Source organism: Coregonus clupeaformis, unplaced genomic scaffold, assembly GCF_020615455.1.
Source record: "Coregonus clupeaformis isolate EN_2021a unplaced genomic scaffold, ASM2061545v1 scaf0493, whole genome shotgun sequence".
Lineage (NCBI taxonomy): Eukaryota > Metazoa > Chordata > Actinopteri > Salmoniformes > Salmonidae > Coregonus > Coregonus clupeaformis.
This window is the reverse complement of record NW_025533948.1, coordinates 12,590-31,243: the sequence shown is the minus strand read 5'-3', so window position 1 is coordinate 31,243 and position 18,654 is coordinate 12,590. Positions and strand designations below refer to the sequence as shown.

The window sequence follows — 18,654 nt, the reverse complement described above, 5'->3', positions numbered from 1 at the left end:
TTCTAACAGGCAGGCTGATGGTGCTGTTCACTGAGGACCTGAACACTGATGTAGTGAGGCTGTACTTCTCTGTGTTGAGCTCCAGCAGTGGCCACTCTATGAGGGGTAAGGGAACCCCCTGACTGACACACACACAGGTCATGACCTCTGCCTGATCCACACACCCAGAGCCAGGAAGAATCACAGGAATCACAGGATGGTCTGGAAAAGACAGTGAAGAGAGAGAGATCAGTGATAGATTGATGCTAAAAACAATTCCAGATCTTAAAATATGAAATGAGTTTGTATATTTCAATCAAGTTTGTACTGTTTGTATTTACACATCACAGTGACAACAGTGGAAGCTGTCATAGTCCTGTTGAGGTGTTGCGCTGTACACACATACTCCCCAGCATGTTCTCTTGTCACATTGGAGATGGTGAGAGTGGCCTTTTCAGTGTAATTCTGAAGTGGGGGACTTGTCCTGTTCTTACTCCAAGTGATGTCAGATGGTGGGTAACTGTCAACACTGCAGGTCAGACCCAGGGTACCATCCTCCTTCACTGTTTTATTTCCAGTTATTTGGGGGTCTTTCACATCTTTAGTGCATAGAGTTTCTAATTTTACACATGTATTGTTACACATACACTAAATTCTAACTATATTGGTTGAGGGACTAATTACAATGGATCATGATTAAAAAGCAAGGGAAAAGGTCAAAGCCATGACATAACTGCGTATAGCCTGCATATTGTATCATCTGCTTGTTATCAAGGTTATTCCTAGGTTTCAAAGATTTTCTGGAATAAGGTGTTTAATGTAAAATGTAGGTGACATGGTACTCACATGTCACATTCAAAGTTACTGTCTCTTCAATTTGATGTTTTTTCTGAAAGGTTACTTGACACGTAACCTTCATGTTGTGGTGCTCAGCTGAGGGGGTAAAGGTCAAAGTTGAGAAGTGGGATGTTGTGACGCTGGTCAGGTCCTCTCTCTTCTGTATGGTGGTATTGTCTCTGAGCTCAGTGATGTTGTCTCCTGTCCCTATCCATGTCCATGTGATGTTAGGAGGAGTTCCAGAGCAGTCCAAATTTGAGATTTTTGGTTCCAACCGACGTGTCTTTGAGACGCGGTGTGGGTGAACGGATGATCTCTGCATGTGTAGTTCCCACCGTAAAGCATGGAGGAGGAGGTGTTATGGTGTGGGGGTGCTTTACTGGCGACACTGTCAGTGATTTATTTAGAATTCAAGGCACACTAAACCAGCATGGGTACCACAGCAGTCTGCAGCAAAATGCCATCCCATCTGGTTTGGGCTTAGTGGGACTATCATTTGTTTTTCAACAGGACAATGACCCAACCCACCTCCAGGCTGTGTAAGGGCTATTTGACCAAGAAGGAGAGTGATGGAGTGCTGCATCAGATGACCTGGCCTCCACAATCACCCAACCTCAACCCAATTGAGATGGTTTGGGATGAGTCGGACCACAGATTGACTTGGGACTTGCTTCCATATAGCCACAAGACCCTTAGTGAGGTCGGGCACTGATGTTGGGCGATTAGGCCTGGCTCGCAGCCGGCGTTCCAATTCATCCCAAAGGTGTTCGATGGGGATAAGGTCAGGGCTCTGTGCAGGCCAGTCAAGTTCTTCCACACCGATCTCGACAAACCATTTCTGTACGGACCTCGCTTTGTGCACGGGGGCATTGTCATGCTGAAACAGGAGAGGGTCTTCCCCAAACTGTTGCCACAAAGTTAGAAGCACAGAATCGTCTAGAATGTAATTGTATGCTGTAGCATTAAGATCTCCCGTCAATGGAACTATTGGGCCTAGCCCGAACCATGAAAATAGCCCCAGACCATTATTCCTCCTCCACCAAACTTTACAGTTGGCACTATGCATTGGGGCAGGTAGCGTTCTCCTGGCACCTGCCAAACCCAGATTTTTACGTCGGACTGCCAGATGGTGAAGCGTGATTCATCACTCCAAAGAACGTGTTTCCACTGCTCCAGAGTCCAATGGCGGCGAGCTTTACACCATTCCAGCCGACATTCTGCTGCCAATGTTTGTCTATGGAGATTGCATGGCTGTGTGCTCAATTCTATACACCTGCCAGCAACAGGTGTGGCTAAAATAGCTGAATCCACTAGTTTGAAAGGGTTTCCACATACTTTCGAATCAATAGTGCACTTTGTGATGATTTGATAACTTATTCAAAATCAGCAACAATTAGATTTTTTTTCTTCCACAATCATTCACTTACAGTGCATTCGGAAAGTATTCAGACCACTTGACTTTTTCCACATTTTTTTTACGTTACAGCCTTATTCTACAATTGATCAAATATTTTTTCCCCCTCATCAATCTACACACAATACCCCATAATGACAAAGCAAAAACAGGTTTTTAGAAATGTTTGCAAATGTATTACAAATAAAAAACTGAAATATTACATTTGCATAAGTATTCAGACCCTATAAACAGTACTTTGTTTAAGAACCTTTGGCAGCGATTACAGCCTCAAGTCTTCTTCGGTATGACGCTACAAACTTGACACAACTGTATTTGGGGAGTTTCTCCCATTCTTCTCTGCAGATCCTCTCTAGCTCTGTCAGGTTGGATGGGGAGCATCGCTGCACAGCTATTTTCAGGTTTCTCCAGAGATGTTCGATCGGGTTCAAGTCCGGGCTCTGGATTGCCCCTCAAGGACATTCAGAGACTTGTCCCGAAGCCACTCCTGCATTGTCTTGGCTGTGTACTTAGGGTCGTTGTCCTGTTGGAAGATGAACCTTTACCCCAGTCTGAGGTCCTGAGCACGCTGGAGCAAGTTTTCATCAAGGATCTCTCTGTACTTTGCTCCGTTCATCTTTCCCTTGATCCTGACTAGTCTCCCAGTCCCTGCCGCTGGAAAACATCCCCACAGCATGATGCTGCCACCACCATGTTTCACCAAAGGCATGGTGCCAGGTTTCCTCTAGACGTGACGCTTGGCATTCATGCCAAAGACTTCAATCTTGGTTTCATCAGACCAGAGAATCTTGTTTCTCATGGTCTGAGAGTCTTTAGGTGTCTTTTGGCAAACTCCAAGTGGGCTGTCATGTGCCTTTTACTGAGGAGTGGCTTCCGTCTGGCCACTCTACCATAAAGGCCTGATTGGTGGAGTGCTGCAGCGGGAATGATCGATGCTTGACTGCCTGTTATGACGAGTTTCTCTGGTATCGAGTACTTCAGGATGTAAGAGAAAATGGAACACTTAGATGGAGAGTTGATTCATTGTTATTTAATGGTTACAGTACTGGATTCAATGACAAGCGGTACGGGCGTAGCCCCTTGTCATTCGAATGACTTCCATAGAAAATCTCTCAGTTTATATAATGCTCTCCGAGCTACTTCTATCCCACAGTTGCCAACCATTATTGAGTGTCACTCATCTACTACAATAGGATCCCCATACATGGTATCGTGTGGCACCCTAGCCAGGCCATTCCATCACGTACCCCTCCTAGATTAGCACCAGTGGCCCCAACCTATCTTGGCACACCGACCCTCTGTCACTCACCCGTGACATCAATAACACATTTACATTTACATTTAAGTCATTTAGCAGACGCTCTTATCAAGAGCGAATTGCATTCAACTTAGGATAGCCAGTGGGACAATAACCCTTTTTTCCCCTACTTTTTTCTAATGGGCGGGGGGGGGGGATTAGAATGATTACTGTTATACTATTCCAGGTATTCCTTAAAGAGGTAGGGTTTCAAGTGTCTCCGGAAGGTGGTCAATGACTCCGCTGTCCTGGCATCGTGGGGGAGCTTGTTCCACCATTGGGGTGCCAGAGCAGCAAATAGCTTTGACTGGGCTGAGCGGGAACTGTGCTTCCGTAGAGGTAGGGGGGCTAGCAGGCCAGAGGTGGATGAATGTAGTGCCCTTGTTTGGGTGTAGGGTCTGATCAGAGCCTGAAGGTAAGGACATGGCGTGTCATTGTCCTCTGTTACTCACATACAGTGAGGGAAAAAAATATTTGATCCCCTGCTGCTTTTGTACGTTTGCCCACTGACAAAGACATGATCAGTCTATAATTTTAATGGTAGGTTTATTTGAACAGTGAGAGACAGAATAACAACAAACAAAACCAGAAAAATGTTTATAAATTGATTTGCATTTTAATGAGAGAAACAAGTATTTGACCCCTCTGCAAAACATGAATTAGTACTTGGTGGCAATACCCTTGTTGGCAATCACAGAGGTCAGACGTTTCTGGTAGTTGGCCACCAGGTTTGCACTCTCAGGAGGGATTTTGTCCCACTCCTCTTTGCAGATCTTCTCCAAGTCATTAAGGTTTCGAGGCTGATGTTTGGCAACTCGAACCTTCAGCTCCCTCCACAGATTTTCTATGGGATTAAGGTCTGGAGACTGGCTAGGCCACTCCAGGACCTTAATGTGCTTCTTCTTGAGCCACTCCTTTGTTGCCTTGGCCGTGTGTTTTGGGTCATTGTCATGCTGGAATACCCATCCACGACCCATTTTCAATGCACTGGCTGAGGGAAGGAGGTTCTCACCCAAGATTTGACGGTACATGGCCCTGTCCATCATCCCTTTGATGCGGTGAAGTTGTCCTGTCCCCTTAGCAGAAAAACACCCCCAAAGCATAATATTTCCACCTCCATGTTTGATGGTGGGGATGGTGTTCTTGGGGTCATAGGCAGCATTCCTCCTCCTCCAAACACGGCGAGTTGAGTTGATGCAAAAGAGCTCGATTTTGGTCTCATCTGACCACAACACTTTCACCCAGTTCACCTCTGAATCATTCAGATGTTCATTGGCAAATTTCAGACGGGCCTGTATATGTGCTTTCATGAGCAGGGGGACCTTGCGGGCGCTGCAGGATTTCAGTCCTTCATGGCGTAGTGTGTTACCAATTGTTTTCTTGTTGACTATGGTCCCAGCTGCCTTGAGATCATTGACAAGATCCTCCCGTGTAGTTCTGGGCTGATTCCTCACTGTTCTCATGATCATTGCAACTCCATGAGGTGAGATTTTGCATGGAGCCCCAGGCCGAGGGAGATTGACAGTTCTTTTGTGTTTCTTCCATTTGCGAATAATCGCACCAACTGTTGTCACCTTCTCACCAAGCTGCTTGGCGATGGTCTTGTAGCCCATTCCAGCCTTGTGTAGGTCTACAATCTTGTCCCTGACATCCTTGGAGAGCTCTTTGGTCTTGGTCATGGTAGAAAGTTTGGAATCTGATTGATTGATTGCTTCTGTGGACAGGTGTCTTTTATACAGGTAACAAGCTAAGATTAGGAGCATTCCCTTTAAGAGTGTGCTCCTAATCTCAGCTCGTTACCTGTATAAAAGACACCTGGGAGCCAGAAATCTTTCTGATTGAGAGGGGGTCAAATACTTATTTCCCTGATTAAAATCAATTCATAAAAAATTTTACATGCGTTTGTTTGGATTTTTTTGTTGTTATTCTGTCTCTCACTGTTCGAATAAACCTACCATTAAAATTATAAACTGATCATTTCTTTGTCAGTGGGCAAACGTACAAAATCAGCAGGGGATCAAATACTTTTCTCCCTCACTGTACATCTTATGAGTTTACAGACATTAACAAATCCTGTATCAAAAGTCGTTATATCACTGCCATTTGACAAATACAAATATTCTCACTCTTATCCATAATAATCTCATCATGTAGACTAGCCTACCAGCACAGCCTACCCGCACTGTATCTGCGAGCTTTTAGCTAAAGTGCATGTGCTAAGATCAGAGTAGGCACATTTGCTATTTAACGCAACAGTTTTTGTGACAAAACTATCACTAGAGTTATTAGGTACATGACAACTTAAGTGAAAAAGTACATTTTGTGTGCACTACGCCATCAAGCACTGATTATATCTGCAACAAGTCAGTTTGGTGGAAACCTGCACATTTCATTCCGCATGAAAATCTGTCGCAAATTGGATGTCTGTCACGGTTTTCTAAGCCAGAACCCAGAAGCAGACCAGGACAAGGTGAGTTAAACGAAGGTGAGTATTTATTAACAGATTCAAAAAATATGCAGAATAATCCAGGAGACGGAGTGGGCGGCGGAGATGAGTTGGTGGAGGTGAAGTGGCAGATCCAATGATGGCTCGGCAGCCGCCGACAACCAGGCAGGGGTTGGGTGAAGGTTCCGGGAGAATGACTGTAGACAGAAAAAAACAGAGGTAAGTACACGGCAAGCCAACAAGGTGCAAAACAACAAAACTAACGCTAGTAGAGGCTGATATGCTGACAAACATACTGTTCATGGCTAACGATCCGGCAGGGAATGGATGTCAGGTCAGGGCTTATGAAGGGGTGATGATCAGGACCAGGTGTGCCGAAGCTGATGAGAAGCAGGTGCGGGTAATCGAGAAATCACCCGCCTAGCAACGTCGCCCGGCAACCGGACAGGGTGCGTTCAGGAACCTTCAGGAAACAGGACATTCAGAGCAGAAAAAACGGCAACACAGGCAGGAACAGACTCAGGACGCAGGGTTCATGACAATGGAAGCCTAGCTAGTGGGGTAAAGAGTAGAACTAAAGTAGAATAGTGTTGGATAAATTAAACAAAGTGTTTTCGTACCAATTAATTTGTATCACTTCCCATAGATATCCTTGGGTCAGAGAAGAGGGATGTTGCAGTCTTTCCCTGGGTAATCGTTGGTCTGTCCCTCAGCCTTAACGTGGCCCTCCTTATATATCTGACCAGTCCTTGTAAATTGTAAGACAACATGACAACCCCACAGTTGAACACATGGGGACATTTGGCATAAGGTCAGGAGGCATAAAATTCTTAGCATTGTTATATTTAGCTTTTTTTTATCAATACGTTATGCAAGGTAGGACTGTCTGAGAGAGGTAAATTATAATCAAGGAAAACTTTTTAGCTCCGTTTGGCTAACTGATGGTTGAAACCAGAGAACGTAGCCTAGTGGTTAGAGAGGTGAGCCAGCAACCGGATGGTTGCCAGTTTGAATTCCAGGTCCGATGGGAAATGTCTGGTGGGAAGTGAGCTGGCAACCGGAGGGTTACTGGTATCAAATCCTTGATGCCATTGCCTGCCATTGTGCCCTTGAGCAACCCGCAACAGCTCCCCTGGCACCCAGTGGCAGGTTAGTTTCTTTTGTCATTAATTTTGTTCTGGAAGCAGCTCTGCAGAGTGGTCACTAACCCTAACCTTAAGCACACAACTAATCCTAATGCCTAACCCCAACCTTAAAATTAAGACCAAAAATCTTTGCAGCTGACACATCTAGAGGAATTCGCTCTGTTCTGCTTCCAGGGCAAGATTCATGACAATGAACGTCAACCTGCCGCACAGTTTGGCAGCCCCCCCACACCTCTCCCGAATGTTTATGCATGTGTATGTATGTGTGTCTTTCGGAGGGGTTGGGTTAAAAGCGGAAGTCAAATTTCAGTTGGACCTTGTGTGCAATTGACCAATAAAATGATCTTAATCTTTAAAAAACGGGTTGCAACTTACTGTACAGTAGATGCTTCCTTTATGTTACTATTTTCAGAACTGCACAAATTGGCTCTAAAATTATCTCAGATAACAATGATTTTTTGACTTAAATAGCAAAAAGGGTGAAAAGAAGAGCTAAAGAAGAAGATAGTACCTACATCTCATTAATAAAGTAATACTAATACATGGAGATATAGAAAGTATTCAGGGTGTGTAATGATGTCATGTCATAGTATTGTGTGGACAGAGGTAGAGTTACTAGGTAATTAGTTTGGGGCCATGAAGTCTACATTCCATTGTGTCAAAGTAGATTACTGATGTTTAGGGTAGTGTGATTGATGGACAGGATGTAGTGACCTGGGGGGCAAAGGGTAAAAATAACAGAGACAGGGAGGCCTATGATGGTTACCAGATGTATGTGAAAGGAATGAGAACCAAAAGGGTATATAAGGTAGAGTTTCATCTTTGTTAGTTAGTTCAACTGACGAAGGGCAAAGCCATGTCCATTTGTTAGATGAACCCACGAGCTCGTGATTCAATAAATACTTGGTATGAAATCTCCACAGAATGTCTAAGTATATCCTTGCATCCTTGATTCTTTGATACCCGAGAAACTCATCATAACAGGGTGTATTTTCCTTACTGTTTTGGGTATGAGAGTACAGATACAAACTATATAGATAAACTGAGCTGGTCACATTCTCTGTTGTTTACTTTATTTATTTTTTGTTTGGAACCTGTAGTATCTGAACATTCTAGAACTTTGCTCTGCTTTGCTGAAACATCTGGAAAGTGTTACTCTAGGGGCCCCCCTAAAACAGAGGAGAGTCTGTTATGTGAAGGTCAGGAATTGGTCTATCAAAAAACCACCCATCTTATGGAACATAGGATATATACCAGGTTTAGAACAAAGGGACAGGGAATAATCATATTAGAAATTGGGTTAGTTGTTCTCCGGATTTCTGCAGAAGTCTGTAAATTGATGCTGTAACCTTTGATATAATAAACCTTTATAATCAAGTACAGTGTCAGCGGATTCCTTGTCCACGCAGCATGTCAGCATGGTTGTCTCGACACCACAAACCAAAGAAAGATGGCTTTGCTTGAGGCGGGATAGACTTGTAAAATAAAAGAGAGTGATCAAACATCATCATAGAGCTCTTATTGTCATTAAGTAATAACAGTGCTAATTTGCAGAAAGATTGCAGAATTCTGATCGGAATTATTGTTTCAAAGATATAAAAAAAATCACAATAATAATAATAATGAATACCACAAAGTAAAGAAAGTACAAATCTGCTTTACAACCCACTATGTGACAAACAAATTAGATAAGACATGAACAACGCTTCTCCATTTTGTTTCCAGGTTTAGAAATAAATAAACCCCCCATGAGGCGTTCAAGAGAACCGATGACAGTAAGTGTTACTAACCGGATGTCCATATTGGCAAGTCTCAATGTTGGGTAACACATCTTGAACGTTCTGGCATTGGGTCTAGTGACTTACCCATGTCAGAACAACTACATAAAATATGTTATTAACAGTCATAACAGCTTACATAAGCTTGACAGCTGACTTGACACTGTCATGGCACAAATCTTTGCTTAAGTCAGCTAATTGGCTTAGCATACAGATAGCCAACTAATTTACATAAATATCCTTTTGTGTCATGACAGTGTAAAGGGTCATTATTTTGACATCAGTTTTCATGACCGAAAATGACATGTGTTATGTCATGACAGCGTTATGTCACCCTTATGACAGAGAAGTAAATTAAAGTGTTACCGAACCTGTATAAAACTTGCCTGTGTAAACCATTGTTGTAATACTGAGCATGTACATACCGTAGTGTATTTACACATATGGCTGACAGCATAATAGTCATGCAGGATGTTTATTTACATAATGTATACTGGTATCCTTTTACCCATCCATATGCAGCTTATTAATATTGTATTAACAGTCATTGTTATCTAGTTATGCCATTAGTGAGCTTGTAGATTACATTACATGAGTTGATCAAGTATGTTTGAATAGCACAACCAACTGGTATATCAGCTTTACTTTTGTGCCACGCAAACACCTCATCTGATACAACCCTACAGGATTAGGCATCGATTTCACAATTCACAACCATTGAAGAATACATTTTGTGAGAAGCGGTCTCAGGTAAAGTGATCCTTTGAAACAGCCACAGTGATCAGTGTTCACTGATCTTTCAGCACTGTTTACAAACACACACACACACACACACACACACACTTTGTCAAAATGAGATACATTTTGGCCTGATGTGTGAGTGCTACAGTGGAGTGATGTATGCCAGATTGATCCAAAAATTGGTTCCCATTTAAGGATAAGTTAACACTTAGCCTTGGCAAAACAGAGAAGTCGTCCAAAAAATACTAGTAATTAAATCATGGGCAACGGCATAAATAGAACATCTGTGTTACCCCGGCACATTTCCCCAAGAGCAAACGACAACCAAATCGGTGCTTGTAATGCATAAGAACAAAATAAATCAGGCCACCTCTTGCACAAACAGAACCTTGTGTTCAAGGCTTGACAAACCTCTAAGAGTATCCATCTTCTCTCTCCATACAAAATCAAATAAAGTATTAATTTCTCATCATCATCAAAAGCTACTGAGTCACAGCACACATCACTATTGAACTATATGTGGGAACAGAATATGTAAGATGAAGATTACTGGCTTCAACTGGATATGTACCAGGTCTGATGGTTGATAAACACTGGTCAGTTTTGACAACCACTGGATCAGGAAGAGAGAGGAGATCCCTAATTTCCTCCAGATCCAGGGTCAGAAATAGAGATAAGAAAGGAAAAAGCAGAAAAAACACCCCTTTCCCTGACACTTCGACTGGCAGCGGACACAGTGGAGAAGGACTATAATGGACAGATCTAGAACAGGAGCAGGAACAAGCTAGCCTGGTATCCAAACTGATTGTGCTGCGTTTCACAGGAAAACAGTGGTAAGCGCAGCGTTCAATCTGGTTTAACCAGGCTAGCTATGAGTATGATATAGGGTGACATACAGAAGGGGAGCCCCAGAAAATGTGTTACTGTGTCCCAAGCTTGATAGCAATGCCAAACAATTAATGGTGTAGAGCTGGAAATAGCAACATTGAATGTAGATGATACAGTACAGTGCAGTAGCTAACACATTCCACCTGTTGTGAGTGAATTGTGTGGCTATGAACAATAGAGTAAGAGCTGGGAGACCGACAGCTGCTGATAATACAAAGAGCTTTTTACATTGTCCACTGGGCCGTGTTCCGACCCTGCAAGTAGCTACCAGCAGTCCTGGGTGGCGAGATGTGACTGGGGCTCCCCCTGGAGGCCGGGGCGTTGACTAACGGGGACGTCAATTCAGATGAGTCAGGGATGGGGGGATACGATGGGGGATCTTGGTGTGATGGTGAAGTGTGGTGATGGTATCCACAGGGGAGGGGGGAAGACGTTTGAAGAGGGGGCGAATGACGTGAGGAGGGGGGCGACAACATGGCTGCCACTGTGTCCCGCGGTGACGAGGGGTCAGGGAAGGATCGCGAATCATTTGGCTTTGATCTCGGTGTAGTCGCTGCCGTCATCCCCCCTCCCTGAGGCCCCCCCATCCCTGGAGCGCCCCCCTGAAACTCCAGGGCGGCGTAGTTCAGCTGTTGCCTCTCCAGGGCTGCCATAGAGCCCACAGGTTGATCATCTCCGTCTTCTCCCTGTTGAAGGTACGGAAAGAGAGAAGGCCCATTCAGAATCACAGATTATACCAGCACAGTGCCACCAATGCCATTGACACCTCAGAACATAGACCGTATAAAGTGATAACATGACAGACATTGAGAAAGGAGAAAGGAGGGTTAGTTGTTATTGGTGAGCAGAGGTGTAAGACAAGGAGATTGAGTAGGTTTAGCATATCCTGTTGGTATCGAGGCAGCCATACAACAGCAGTCATGGAAATCAAAGGCAATACAGCACATGGAAGCGGATCTCAGACAGCAGACGACTGTGAGCCAGATCTGGTTGTTTGGTGACACATACAGTATGGCTCAGTTCTGGCACCACAATGCGTCATATGGCCCAGATCTGGTCCGAATGTAGGAGATGCGGACTGGGAGAGGGTTGGCACTTTGCTGATGGGCCATCTCTGGCTTGAGTTGTGTGGCCGTAACAACTTTCCCTAGTTACTGGGCTACTTTAGGTCTGAATGTGGGCCACATCCACCTTGACAGGCAAGATCTGGGCATTTCATGCTATAGTTCCACTTCAGGACCGTAACACTAAGTGGTTAACTGGGCCATATGGTAAGTCGTAATACTGTAGATAAGGGCCGAATTTGGGCCATCATATAATTTTGCTGTCTGGGATGTGTGAGGGATGCTGTCTACCACTGAGACCTGGAGTTGGGATTGGGGTGGGGTTGTTTAGGTACCTTACCGTACTCTCCTCTAGAATGGAGGTAAACTTTGAGCCCAGAAGCTCTGTCTTAAGCTGTGCAAGAGTTAGGGAAGAGAAAAAGAGACAGAAGAACGCAGAGAAGCGATGAAGCAGAAAACAGTGGTTTGGAAAGGCTATGGTCGCAGCTACTCAAGTGGTACTGTGATAGATAGCTATAGTGGTACTGGGACTCTCAGGCTAGGCCAGTAGTTGGCTGGGGAAGTTTACATTTTCTCTTTAACATAAGAGGTCATATACAGTCGTGGTCAAAAGTTTTGAGTATTGGTCTTCACAAAGTTCGCTGCTTCAGTGTTATGAGATATTTTTGTCAGATGTTACTATGGTATACTGAAGTATAATTACAAGCATTCCATAAGTGTCAAAGGCTTTTATTGACAATTACATTAAGTTTATGCAAAGAGTCAATATTTGCAGTGTTCTTTTTTAAGACCACTGCAATCCGGCCTGGCACGCTGTCAATTAACTTCTGGGCCACATCCTGACTGATGGCAGCCCATTCTTGCATAATCAATGCTTGGAGTTGGTCAGAATTTGTGTGTTTTTGTTTGTCCACCCGCCTCTTGAGGATCGACCACAAGTTCCCAATGGGATTAAGGTCTGGGGATTTTCCTGGCCATGGACCCAAAATGTTGATGTTTTGTTCCCCAAGCCACTTAGTTATCACTTTTGCCTTATGGCAAGGTGCTCCATCATGCTGGAAAAGGCATTGGTCGTCACCAAACTGTTCTTGGATGGTTGGAGAAGTTGCTCTCTGAGAATGTGTTGGTACCATTCTTTATTCATAGCTGTGTTCTTAGGGAAAATTGTGAGTGAGCCCACTCCCTTGGCTGAGAAGCAACCCCACACATGAATGGTCTCAGGATGCTTTACTGTTGGCATGACACAGGACTGATGGTAGCGCTCACCTTGTCTTCTCCGGATGCCCTAAACAATCAGAAAGGGGATTCATCAGAGAACATGACTTTACCCCAGTCCTCAGCAGTCCAATCCCTGTACCTTTTGCAGAATATCAGTCTGTCCCTGATGTTTTTCCTGGAGAGAAGTGGCTTCTTTGCTGCCCTTCTTGACACCAGGCCATCCTCCAAAAGTCTTCACCTCACTGTGCGTGCAGATGCACTCACACCTGCCTGCTGCCATTCCTGAGCAAGCTCTGCACTGGTGGTGCCCCGATCCCGCAGCAGAATCAACTTTAGGAGACGGTCCTGGCGCTTGCTGTACTTTCTTGGGCGCCCTGACGCCTTCTTCACAACAATTGAACCTCTCTCCTTGAAGTTCTTGATTATCCGATAAATGGTTGATTTAGGTGCAATCTTACTAGTAGCAATATCCTTGCCTGTGAAGCCCTTTTTGTGCAAAGCAATGATGACGGCACGTGTTTCCTTGCAAGTAACCATGGTTAACAGAGGAAGAACAATGATTTCAAGCACCACCCTCCCTTTAAAGCTTCCAGCCTGTTATTCTAAATCAATCAGCATGACAGAGTGATCTCCAGCCTTGTCCTCGTCAACACTCTCACCTGTGTTAACGAGAGAATCACTGACAATATGGCAGCTGATACTTTTGTGGCAGGGCTGAAATGCAGTGGAAATGTTTTTGGGGATTAAGTTCATTTTCATGGCAAAGAGGGACTTTGCAATTAATTGCAATTCATCTGATCACTCTTCATGACATTCTGGAGTATATGCAAATTGCCATCATCAAAACTGAGGCAGCAGATTTTGTGAAAATTAGTATTTGTGTCATTCTCAAAACTGTTGACCACGACTGTAGGTTTTTGATAATTAATGAGTATCTCCACGGAATGTAGATCAAAAAAGGGACATGAATTGAACGGGTATAGTATAGTATCAGCATTAGCAACGGGTCAGCTATCATTCTCCCGTCTAAGACAGATCTGAAAATAGTCATTCTCATCCTCATAGTCATCATCATCAACATGTCTCACCACTTTCTTCCTCAAACATTGTTTGTCCTTCTTGACTGTGCTGTAGTACATCACTGGTTTCTCCAGTTTAGAGAACAGGTCCTGCCCAGGGTTGCCATTCTCTCTGGGGGATGGAGTCACAAGATCAGACTCGGTCTCATGGCCACTAACTAACTAACTCAGGGCGACACTCCAAGCCTGAGCATCCATTTTAAAACAAGGGCCTGTTTCCCAACGTAGTTAATAGTCTCCAGGCATATGGTTCATGGTTATGGTCGACGTTCATGGTTGTGGTTATTGTTTCATGGGTTTAGTTGCGGTTGAGCTGACACCGTCTCTTGGAGCGACATTCTGTAAAAGCTTTTGTCAGAATGTGATGTATTGCTATAATGCTGAAGCGCCTTAGTTAAGTAGGCTACCATGGCTGTATTTTTAGCTAAGCAAATCAAGGGTACAAAGCAGTATCAAAGCAGGGAAAAGAGCCTTCAAACTATAGGCTACGGTTAGTCTGGCTTGCTAACACCACTCCACCAGGCAGCCATTTTGGATCTCCATCTCAGAGGATTTCAGAAAGGGGACTAGTGATGGCAAATTAAATGAACTCGCTCTGGCGTTAGCATAACTTATGAAGATGATTCTCAGGTCCGTCCATCGATCAGTCATTCACTCACGAATACACAGAGGTGTTTTAGAATGGATGGCTAGGCTGAAGTGTTTCCTTATCGTCAATTCAAACAGGAAATGACTACCTGTAACTCACATCGACCCCTGTCACAGTTAGTGAAGGGTGGATACTCACTTCTTGTTGTTATGGCCCACATATCTCACTGCTGCGATGATGAAGGCGATGACAGCCACTCCACCGATGGTGCCAACAATCACTGCCATCATATACTTCTCTAAAATTGGACAAGAACATCATATTGAAGATAGTGTAGAAACAAAAGGTGGGTCATGGTACTATAACTTTTTTACATTCAAGATAATGCCATTACCATATCAAGCCAATGGGGTAGCCAGTTTGTGGTCTTACTTATAAAGTCAATCTAGAAATCATATAAAGGTACTACACTTCTCATTTCAGTTCAATCTCTCATGTATTTTCGGCTATACAATTATTTGCATTTTAATTGTTTGCAGTTTGTTTCTGTATTTAACCATAAACCTGAACTTGTGTACTCACTCTCCTGCTGCAACTCCAGATGAACGCTCTCCGACCCGTACATGTTGCTGATGCTGCAGTGCACATTGACGGCATTGACGGCATGCAGGGAGGACATAGAAGGGATGAAAGGTAGTGATAGGAGGAGAATGAAAGGAGTTGAACAAAGGAGCAAGTTAAAGAGGATAGAACGCACTGTGTATAAACAAGAGCAAGAAGCTATGGGCCTGGTTTATCACATAACTAATACGTCATTATATATGTCGCGCGTCACTACTTATAAGAAATATGTCACAGCAAGTCACATAAACTAAAATGTCAGCTTGGTTGACATATAACTACAATGGTTAAATGTAACTATTTTTCATGACGCCGTTGCCGTTATGCCCCACGCAGGTGTAGATGCAATCCTGAGCGGGGGTTAAGTCTTCCAGGGAGAGCGAGGCATTGGAGGACGTGTCCCACAGCAGCTCCTGGTCCCCAAACAGCCAGGAGATCCTGGGAGGAGGGTTACTGTCCACCTCACAGTGCAGGGTCACGGAGCTGCCCTCCATCACCTCCGTGGATACGTTCACCCTCACCGAGCGAGGGGCATCTGGGGTGAGAGGAAGGGGAAGGTGGGGTTAGACTTGTAAAAGTGACAAGTGTATAACCTGGTTAAACCAGACCCAATGCTGCACTCATCATTTTCTCAAAGAAAAACAAAGGTGAAACGTAGAAAAACAGGTTTGGATGCCAGGCTAACATACCCTATGCATGTCATAATCATGCAATGTATTGCTAAATCAAGCTGCTATCCTTCTACTGTAGATGGAGAATAATGGATGACTGTAGATATTGACAATGGTTCTACAATGTGTGCGTCAGAAATATATGTAACACTGCTACTATTACATTTGGTGTAGTAGTCAGGATTAGTTATTCTATATTTATATAATCCCCCACATTACATAATGTGTCCCCTGTTGTGTCCAAATGACACTCTTCTCACAGAATTTTAGGATTCAACCTACAGGTTCGGTGACAACGGTCAGTTGGTCACTTACACTTGACGTCCAGAGAGATGAGTCTCTCGTAGACCAGGGTGGTGTTGGGGTAGTAGACCCTGCAGCCCAGCAGCTGGCCGTTGTGCATGGGCCTGGGGGTGAAGGTGAGCGTGCTGGACAGTACGGCTGTATTGCTTTCTTCCACGTAGTCTGAGGTATACTCGGGTTCAGGCAGGTATTCTGTGTACATCCATTGGCTCTCTGGGCTATTCTCTGGACAGTTGTGTGTATTATAGCACGTCCAGATTCTCGTCAGCGACTATCTCCTCAGGGATGTCAATGTTGGGCTGGTCTGGGGGACAGAGAGGACATAAGTGAACGATTTAAAATTCACCAATTCACAATATTTACCTATTCTCATTAAAACTATAATAATTATAATCACAGCTAGGTCATTCCTAGCCTGGTGCCAGATCTATTTGTGCTTGCCAACTCCTATTGTCATAGTCAGGCCATGTAATGCCAAACAGTGTCCACAGATAGTTGGCAAGACATCACAACAGATATGGTACCAGGCTATGGCAATCCAGCCCACAAATGTGACACCTACGATTGAAAAAAATCATAGTTAAAAAAAAAAAAGCCTCTCAGGTTCTCTCAGCAGGCTTACCCAGCACCTTGAGCTCAGAGAAGTCTGGGTAGGTGTAGATGTTGGCACCTGTCCAGGTCAGCACGGAAGTAGTACCTCCCTGAGTGCTCTGTACCTATATTACTGATGAGCGGGGTGCAGTTCCTCTGGTGCAGGTCCCCAATGAGCTTGGTACGCCGTTTGTAACTTTCATGCACAATGTCTTGAAGGCCACAGCTGGGAAGAGCACCACAGGTGGGTATGGCTGGCCAAAGTACCAGATGCCGTGGATGCCACAGTATTGCCAGATACATGAATCTGAAGGGGATGACCACGCAGGACTTGGTCATGGCCGAGACGTCCCTTGGTACCCATACATTTCACTGGCCACTGACATCTGAGAGAGGGAATGAGGGAGAGGGAGGGGAGATTGGAAATGGGAATATTGAGAGCGAAACTGTATATCAATGAACAATCAATCTACACTACATGTACAGTTTCAAATGGAATCACTGAGAAAATATGAACAGAGAGAGACAAAACGAGAGAGAGAACATAGGATGATGGATCTCCCGAGTGGCGCAGTGGTCTAAGGCACTGCATCGCAGTGCTAGCTGTGCCACTAGAGATCCTGGTTCGAATCCAGGCTCTGTCGTAGGCGACCGGGAGACCCATGGGGGGGCGCACATTTGGCCCAGCGTCGTTCAGGGTAGGGGAGGGAATGGCCGGCAGGGGATGTAGCTCAGTTGGTAGAGCATGGCGTTTGCAATGCCAGGGTTGTGGGTTCGATAAAATAATGTATGCGCTAACTGTAAGACGCTCTGGATAAGAGCGTCTGCTAAATGACTTAAATGTAAAATGATATCATGAGGTTCTCCCTGGGTGAGCTGGTAAGAGCAGAGACCCTATGTGGAGGAAGCATATGTCTCACTCTTACCACTGGCACCACTGTTTAAGTGAGAGGGACAAGGTGGAGCCAAGATGGACGCCAGCCAGCCATCCAACAGCACTGGAACAGTAGGCTGATTCCCTGCTGCCATGTGTGTCAGTTGGACCCTGTGTCTACTCTGTACTCTGTTGCTTTAGTGTTGTTTGCTATAAGTTTGACACACTCTAAAAGTCAACTGGGTCAATGCAGTAAAACCACCAAATCAGTTTTACATTGCATATCTAGATTACTGCATTTCTAGTATTACATCTGTAGTCTTCAAGGGAATTTCCACAGTCTGAGTTATTGTGATATAATTGAGAAGATATTCACACTGACAAGAGGGAATAAGAAACATAGGAGTTGTACCTTTGATGATCAGCAACATCGGCCAAAGCAGCACCAAACACCACATGGTGTCTATTTAACCCTGAACCAGAGACCTCTGCAACAGACATCAGACATCAATTACACATCAACTACTTCACACTTTACCATTCTGTTCTGGACCAATGGAGCCCCATGCTATGTGATATATATTGAATATGCCATTATAGTGACATATGTAAAATATCACCTGTTGTGACATATAACTAATGTCAGTAGTGGTGACATTGTAAGAATATTCAAAGATAAATATACACAACGCAGAGTACAAGTGGTCAAGAGGACTAGTGGTCAAGAGGACTAGTGGTCAATAGAGGACTAGAGGTCAAGAGGGAATTAACGATCAATGGAAATAGTCGTTTTTCAGTTCAACATCTGTTTAGAATCTTTGTAGTGGTTCCAACCAGGGATTCATAGCTACATGGGCAAGTTTTCATTGGTCCAAATGCTCTATACTTTGAGCCTGCAACAGGATACTTGGGGGTTTGGCCAGTAGCCAAATTCTATTGCAAGGAATTCTAATTGGTCAGCCACATACTAGGCTTGAGGCTATAAATTACATCCTGTCTCTTTGTTCTGTGGAGAAACATTGAGAACAGGGAAGAATGAACATCTACCATCTACTTCCCAGCATAACTACTATTCTCTTTGAATAAATATATTTTTCTCCCCCTGATTTGCTTTGGGGT

General features: G+C 44.2%; 1 protein-coding gene and 1 pseudogene across 1 annotated transcript; both read right to left on the bottom strand.

The window, feature by feature from the left end:
- Window positions 1–2: 2 nt before the first annotated feature.
- LOC121559404 (sialic acid-binding Ig-like lectin 11) lies at window positions 3–1,018 on the bottom strand. The gene is made up of 4 exons (XM_045215692.1): window positions 826–1,018; window positions 321–578; window positions 47–201; window positions 3–14 (listed from the first exon to the last, which is right to left on the bottom strand). Exons 1-4 carry the CDS (start codon window positions 896–898, stop codon window positions 3–5), a joined length of 498 nt encoding a protein of 165 aa, XP_045071627.1. The 5' UTR covers window positions 899–1,018.
- Window positions 1,019–10,965: 9,947 nt separating this feature from the next.
- LOC121559410 lies at window positions 10,966–17,024 on the bottom strand (annotated as a pseudogene).
- Window positions 17,025–18,654: the final 1,630 nt, after the last annotated feature.